At 36.9% G+C, this 8,237-nt stretch overlaps 1 gene segment (V, D, J or C); it reads left to right on the top strand.

The window, feature by feature from the left end:
• Window positions 1–7,529: 7,529 nt before the first annotated feature.
• On the top strand, window positions 7,530–7,986 carry LOC102212782 (Ig heavy chain V-III region 23-like). The segment is given in 2 exon segments: window positions 7,530–7,588; window positions 7,673–7,986. Coding segments are annotated over 2 exon segments (363 nt in total).
• Window positions 7,987–8,237: the final 251 nt, after the last annotated feature.

The raw sequence follows: 8,237 nt of genomic DNA, 5'->3' as shown, positions 1-8,237 counted from the left end.
AACAGAAGAATGTCTTTGATCCTACAGTTTAAGGCAAGGCTTACAAATTTAAGTACAATAATGGCAAAATTTAACAATTTCAACCTAACAATCAGAATGTGTGAAACTGTCAAACACTTCGAGATCTGCAGGTCCCCCTCCTGTGCACATCTCTCCTCCGGACGATTGAATTTTCCAAAGTGTTTGTATGGAATAAAGATTTGTATTGATTAGAGAGATTGTTGATTGAGCATTAAACACCGAGTGTTGTTCTTCCTTCAGCCCAAAGATCAAAGAATTGGGGTTTTGAACAAACTCAAAATAAAATAACAAAAATAGTCGGTTTGACTTATATTAAGTACTTACATAATTTAGCTGTTACAGCTGGCGTGGGTAGAAAACATCAAAGATACTTCAAGAACAAAAATGCAATATTCAAATGATTTAATGAAATTCAAATACAAAGTTCCTTTAAGAAACAGACATCAAGAAATTCCTCAAAATTGAGGGGAAACAAGAGCTCACTGCTCTTCAGTTCCAACATCAGTTCTGCTGCTAACAGCTAGATCCTGTGAAAAACTGCTGGATCCACATAAACACAGTAGCAATGCTAGGTAATCAAATAGGTAAAGACTAAAATGTTGATTTCTTTTTTCCACAGGTGTGTACAGTATTGATTTTACTCAACCAGACTCAAGCATCGTAGAGCCTGGACAATCTCTGGCTATCTAGTTATTCTGTAACTAGCTATGCAACAGCTTGGATTAGATGGCATGAAACAAAACAAATAGACTAGATTCTCATGATACGGTCTGGTGGGAGCACTGACAAAAATGATGCTTTAAAAAACAAGTTCAGTGTTAGCAGAGACACTTCAGCTGAAACAGTGACAATAACAAGACAGACTCTGCAGCCTGAGGACACAGCTGTTTATTACTGTGCACGCCGTTAACACACAGTGATACAAACCACTGACAGACCTGCTTAAATACTCAACAGGCAGCAACACACAACAATACAACCCTCTCAACTAATGTCCTGTTCAAAGATTAGCAGTCCTGTACATCCCTGGAGCTCGGGGTCAAAGGTCAAGACAGCAAGAGAATATCATGTCCTTTGTCTACAGATAGATCTATATGTATTTGTGCATGTATTTAATTATCAATTACTTTAAAATTTATATATTAAATATTTATCTTATTTTATTGTTGCATTTATATCCAATTTAAAATTATACTGTAAAACAAACAAAGCAGCTTTAGGTTGTGTGAACAGTGACGATACAGTCAGATCCCTGTGCTTCTTAAAAAGCTCCTCCAGTGGAGACCTGTAACATAATAGAAGTTAGAGATTGTCATTAAAACTGTTAGTTTGTTAGCAGTTGATGCTATTTTTATGCTGTTTTCTCGTAGGTGACAGAACTGAGGATGTTATTGAGCTCAGTGTGATTTTGACACTTAAAAGTGTTGACTATGTTAATTTCTGCTCAGTCTATTCAGTGAGGAGGAGTTAATGCAAACTCAGATGCTTTTTACTTCTACTTATCTCACAGTAGCGAGAACAACACATCAGTAGAGTCACATTTTGATATGATGGACTACAAGACAGGACTGCTGTTTTTAACTCTCTGCTGGGCAGGTGAAGATTTTCACTCATAATTAGTTGTTTTGCCTTGAAAAATAACAACTTGTGTTGTAACTATGTTATTTTTCTTTTTCATCTGACAGGTGTTGATGGTCAGACTCTGACTGAGTCTGAACCAGTGGTTAAAAGGCCTGGAGAATCCCACACACTGACCTGTACAGCCTCTGGATTCACATTCAGTGACTACTGGATGGCCTGGGTCAGACAGGCTCCTGGAAAAGCACTGGAGTGGGTTGCAAGCCATTATAACAGTGCTAACATCCACTACTCTCAGTCAGTCCAAGGACGATTCACCATCTCCAGAGACAACAGCAGAGAGCAGCTGTATCTGCAGATGAACAGTCTGAGGACTGAAGATTCTGCTGTTTATTATTGTGCTCGAGAGTCACAGTGACTGAAGTTGTTTGAGCAGCTGTACAAAATCCTGCAGTCCTCATTATTGTACTTAATTTATTTTGCTTGGCAATTGTAGAATAATGAGGATTTTTACTAATGCTACCAAGAAGTTCATATTGCTTCTTTACAGTACTTTCAGCCATGGTCTCCTCCAGTGGCATCATGTAAACGATCTCATTATCAGAGGGACCCACAGTTCAGATGGTGTGGTGATTGGATGGTGGTGAGTTAATAAGCAGTTGTTCATATATGTGGAGATCATTTCAGGCCTCATCAGATTTTCCAGCTGTTTAAAGGTATTTTCTCAGGATTTTAGTATTATTACATTTTCAGTAATCTATGTACAGTACAGTAGACAGTATAGTACAGTGCTCTGCAAAGGTCTTGAGATACTTCTCATTTATTCATGTTTTGCTTCCAATGAGCCACATGTTCTTCATTTTCCTTCTTAACTTTATTGATTTTCAAAATGCATTTGCTTATAGGAGTTAAGGAGTTTATGAAAAAAAAAGAAAACAAAAATCATTTTAAACCAGAGAATATTATGAATACAAAAAAGAAGTAGAGAAAATTCACATATTTTCAATCTGTATTCAGTTTGTCGATTTCATTATTAAATTTTTGAATTGCAGATGTACAGTCCCTTTGTTCAAATGGACATAATGCATTTCTTCATAACTTTGATGTATAAGAGGACAGAAGAGCTCACATTGGTTCAGTTCAACTTCATTATCAACCATGTTCTCTGTAGCTCACACTGCTGCTGGCTTTGTCATCATGTGAGACGCTTTGGTCAATTCACGCTACTGAATACAACAGAAATCCTAAATAATTAAATAAATCATTTAGATTGGATCAGACAAGTTGAAGAAAAACCACTGGAATGGATTTTCTACATATGGTTTAGTGGGGGCACTTACCAAAATGATGCTTTTAAAAGCAAGTTCAGCATCAGCAGAGACACTTCTGCTCAAACAGTTACAATAACAGGACAGCATCTGCAGCCTGAGGACACAGCTGTTTATTACTGTGCACGTTACAGTAATACAAACCACTTACGGACCTGTGCAAATACTCAGCAACCAGCAACACATAACCACACACATGCTGTAATTGTGAATCTGTAATGAGAGCATGAGATACAAAGCTTGTTGAGTATTCTATTTTTCAGCCAATATCATGACTCTATTTTTTTCACTTAATTTTAATCATATGCGGTACAAGACAGGGATGCTGCTTTTAACTTGTTTTTGTCTTGATATAGTTTCCAAGTTAAAGCAAATTTGTTTTCTTTTCTTTTATAAATTGAAAAGTGCTTACAGTCAGACTCTGATTCAGAACCCATAAAAGGCCTTGAGAACTGGCTTCTGAAAAAATATCAAAATATGATGCTGCTATTCTACCGCCAATCATGGCCAACGGGTTCACATTCAGTAAATCTTGGATGGAAGAACTGAAGTGGTTTGCTGCTGTTACATGTGACAGTGATTACACCAATTATCAGCTCTTACAAGGTGAAGCCAAAGGTTGAAGCCAAAGGTTGAACCCAGGGTGCGGATTCACAAACACGAGTTTGAAGTAAATGCAGTCTTTATATACAGTAGCCGTGTATTTAAACAGACAGAAATGACACAGACTTCTCTGGAAAAATCTGAAACGGGGAGACCGGGAGGGGGCTGGCAGGCAGGATGACAGTGGCGCCCAAACAACTGAGGCAGTGAAACGTCTGAGAACAGGCACTGAAGATCACACACAGATAGCTTAACAGGAAGCTTGGAATAAAGATGGTAAATAATGGATTGGGGAGACAAGTGTTACCACAGAGGTACAATGTGGTGGAATTTGCCTCTTAAGAAATGCTGAACTGATGAAAGCAATCCAGAACAGTTGAGGTCCTCATCTGAGGCAGCTCCACCCTGGTAACGCCTGCTTACGGAACAAAACACAAAGGACAAAACAATAACACATAACCCAGCCTGCTCATACCCTAACAGAGCTGACTCTTGCTCACAAAAATAACACAATTCAGAGATGTAAAACTGTTTGAATTCTAAAATCACTGTTTAGGGTGAAAACTAATGTTTCCATTTTCTGGAACACTGGAGGGAAGTCATAGTGAAGTCTCACCCTTTAGATAACAGCTAGATGAGCAGACTGCGAATTTAGCTGTGATTGCAAAAAAGTTAGGTACAGTTAAGTACATCTTCAATTTTTTTCTCCAATGTCTCTTGCGGAACTCAGTGTTCCTCTTAGCTGTCATTTTGGGGCAATACATTTTGTTTCCAGCAGACAAACAGAAACTTTGCTTTCGGTGATTTTTCACTGTCAATTAAAGATTAAGTTTGGGTTTTTGTTTTGTTTTTTTGTTAATGCACTTGCTAGTACAAATAATGTCCAATTTTAAGTAACTTTCAAGTGTTATATCATGTACCTTTTTTATTATTTGATTTCTGTGCTGTGTTTTATTGTAGGTGACAGAACGAAGGATGTTATTAATCACAGTGTGATTTTCTACTAGTAAAACTAGGAGGTAATGCAAAACTCAGACGTCTTTCACTTCTATGTATTTGACTCTAGAGACAGAATGTGACAAAATGTGACTACTGATCAAAATGTGATCAGTAGTCACATTTTGGTATGATGGACTGTAGAATTGTTGTTTTTCACTCCCTGCTGGGCAGATGAAGGTTTTCACTAGTATTTAGTGGTTTTTGTTGTGCCCTTAAACGGGAGAAATATTGAGGAAAGATGAATGAAGACACTGAAACGCAGCTCTCGCCTTCACTTGTCTGTACAGATTGACTGCCCTTCATTGAACAGCTCACAATCATCCAAGGCCAAACTCTTGCCACTTATTTCCTTTTAGATTCCCACTGCATTTTCTCTACAGAAACACAGTCAAAACAACAATGAAGTTATTTTATTAGATATAAAGAACCAAAGTTCTTACTCAGAAAGGAAATACATTTCTAATCCACTACATTTTGTCTTAAAAAATACAACTTACTTTATAACTGTGTTATTTCCCTTTTCTTTGTTTTTTTTCTTTCTCTTAATTTATCTGATATGTTTTGATGATTAGACTTTGACTGAGTCTGAACCAGTGGTTAAAAGGCCTGAAGAATCCCACAGACTGACTTGTACAGCCTCTGGATTCACATTTAGTGACTACCAGATGATTTGTGTCAGACAGGTTCCTGAGTTGTAATAATCAGACATGACAGTGCTATCATCTATTAGTCTCAGTCAGCCCGAGGCCGGTTTACCATCTCCAGAGACAACAGCAGACAGCAGGTGTGTCTGCAGATGAACAACTGGAAAATTCTGCTGTTCATTATTGTGCTCGAGCGCCGCAGTGCCTGAAGCTGCTTGAACAGCTTTGCATGATTCTAATTACAGTTTATGTATTTAACATCTTAATTTTAATGTAATGAGGATATTACTAAAACTAATGTTATTGTTACTAATACTATTAAGGTGTCTCTTCTGGACTTGTCTGAGAAGTTCTGGAAGTTCTTTTTTTTCAGTTCTTTCAGCTTTCAACTATCTGCTGGCAAGGTAAAGCTAAATGACCTTTAATTATCAGTAAACTGCTGCAAAATGAATGAAACTGACTGTTTCCATGTCCAGCTGTGACAACTTTTCCACCCAGAAGAAAAGAAACAAAACTACAACACACTCATCAAACTTATCATTTCATCTGTAGTAATCTTGAAAGAGGGGGTTCATTTTATTATCTGCTTTCTTATGGAATTCTTCTCACTGACACTTGCACACACACACACACACACACTCTCTCACACACAACCACATTAAATCTGAATTTGACTACGGAGCAACCTGAATGTTTTTTTTTCCTTTTGTTAAATTTTTGCTATTTCAATATTATAAGCAAAAAACTGTTATTTTGGCCAAGATATTCTTATAATCAAAATATGTTATTTTATAATCCTAATCAGCACAAATGGTAAATATGACCAGTGTATTCATTTGTGTGAACAGGGTGGCCTGGAGTATCCCAGAGTGAAGCACCTCTAAGAAGCATAATAGCACAGAACTCACACTTTCATTAAACTGTTAGTCTGAACAACAATTGATACTTTTTGCTATCTGACATAATTTCCTTAGGGAGTATTAAATTAAATTAAATCAAGTACTCTGGATACAATTTGGTTTATTTGTGATCATGATACAATATTATTCATTATTATTATTAGCAGTAGTAGTACTTGTATTTGTACTTTGGATTTTATTTGAGAGCCACAGTGACTGGAGCTAATTTAACAGCTACACAAATCCCATCACAATCAGTGCTGATTATGTGGGTTTTATTGAAACTGGCAATATTTAATCTTAGAAAGATGAGGCAAAAAGAAAAAGAAAGCAAAAAAACACCCAACTTTTGTACAGTAAATTGAATTGCTTAATGCATTGTCCAAGTATCAGGAAAAAAACAACAACAACAAAACAAACAAGCAAAAATAAAAACCCCACTAGAGGTCAGTCAATGTCAAGCTGCTCCCTTTAGAGAACAGTGAGTGTAGCTGTAGTTCACTATGTTAAATTTGTAAAGCAGCAGTCAGAAGACTGTGAAAGCCGATGCTTAGTAAACCACAATGACTGTGATATTTTTAAAGATGCAATAGCCTATATTAGATTGGAGTGTAGAATGAAATATTTAATATGCTGTTTCTTTTTTTCTTTTTAATAGAAAAAAATCTTTATTGCATCAAAACAACAATGATTTAAAAACAAATATGAACCATAATAGATACATTTGTTCCAACAGAAGTTTGGAGAGTTAAATGAAATGTTGAAAAGACCCCCAAAATATCATATCTGGGTTTGCTGCAACAGAAAAAATTCAGAGTATGGCCAAAGTCAGGAAAGTGTTTTGAACGGATACAGGTGGAACAGCATTCCCCTCACTGTCAAATCTACTCCCTCCACTGATTCTTTTAAAACAAGGCTCACAAAACTTTTTTTCATTGGCATATGAGTCTGAATTGCCCACCGTCTCTTTTGTGGCTTTATTGCCACTATATGTTTAGCACCTACTAACATGTATTTTACTTTCCATTCCCTCATGTTTTTTACCCATTTTATATTTCGCAGAGCACGTTGGTTAACATGAGTTGTTTTATGTGCTTTATAAATACACTTGAGTTGAGAACTTGAAAGAATCACTTCCAGCTGTTGGATCATCTCAAAGCAGTTTTGTCAGAACTAAAGATGTCCTCAGCAGCACTCCGTACCTGAAAGTCAAACACGTTACAGCAGATAGCTTTATAGTGTAAATGGTTTTTTTTTATTTGGAACCACTAAAAACTACTGGTTTCACACTGAGGTTTTTGTAACTTCACAATACAGTAGTTCATTTTAAGTTAGAACCAATTGTTAATGACTTATTAGTTTTTTCCTGCCTTTAAGGAGGAGTCAATGCAAATGTTCCATAGTCTTCTACATTTATTTGTCTGACTGCTTAGAATATGACAGCACAGTGGGCAGGAACAGTTATACATGATGGACTACTGGACAGCACTGCTACTTTTAACTGTCTGCTGGGCAGGTGAAACTTTTTGCCGATGCTCTTATGTTTTTTTAATTTATGATAATACTTTTTTGTCATGATTTTTTTTATTTCTGTTGACAGGTGTTGATGGCCAGACTTTGACACAATCTGAACCAGCAGTTAAAAGACCAGGAGAATCCCACAGACTGACCTGTACAGCATCTGGATATACCTTTGGAGACTACAGCCTGGTCTGGGTCAGACAGGCTCCTGGAAAAGGACTGGAGTGGATTGCTTACATATACTGGGGTGATGGCAGCACTTCCTATTCTCAGTCAGTTCAAGGCCGGTTCACCATCTCCAAGGACAACAGCAAACAGCAGCTGTATCTGCAGATGAACAGTCTGAAGACTGAAGATTCTGCTGTTTATTACTGTGCTCGAAATCCACAGTGACTGAAGTTGTTTAAGCAGCTGTACAAAATCCTGCAGTCCTCATTATGCCAAATGTATCTTTCATCATAATTGTAGTATAATGAAAACATTATCCATACTAATACTAATACAATTAAACCTAATCGTGGGCACATCCCCTCTCTCAGAAGTTATAATGTAGCTTATAATTAGCTTTATAATGTAGCAGGCTATAGTCCAACACGGGAAAGAAGAGCAGAGAAAAAGACAAAATGTATAAATCCAGTTTGTGA

Source organism: Pundamilia nyererei, unplaced genomic scaffold (assembly GCF_000239375.1).
Source record: "Pundamilia nyererei isolate P.nyererei 1_Seehausen unplaced genomic scaffold, PunNye1.0 scaffold00321, whole genome shotgun sequence".
NCBI lineage: Eukaryota > Metazoa > Chordata > Actinopteri > Cichliformes > Cichlidae > Pundamilia > Pundamilia nyererei.
The sequence above is the reverse complement of the archived record's forward strand: the minus strand, read 5'-3'. Positions and strand labels throughout refer to the sequence as shown.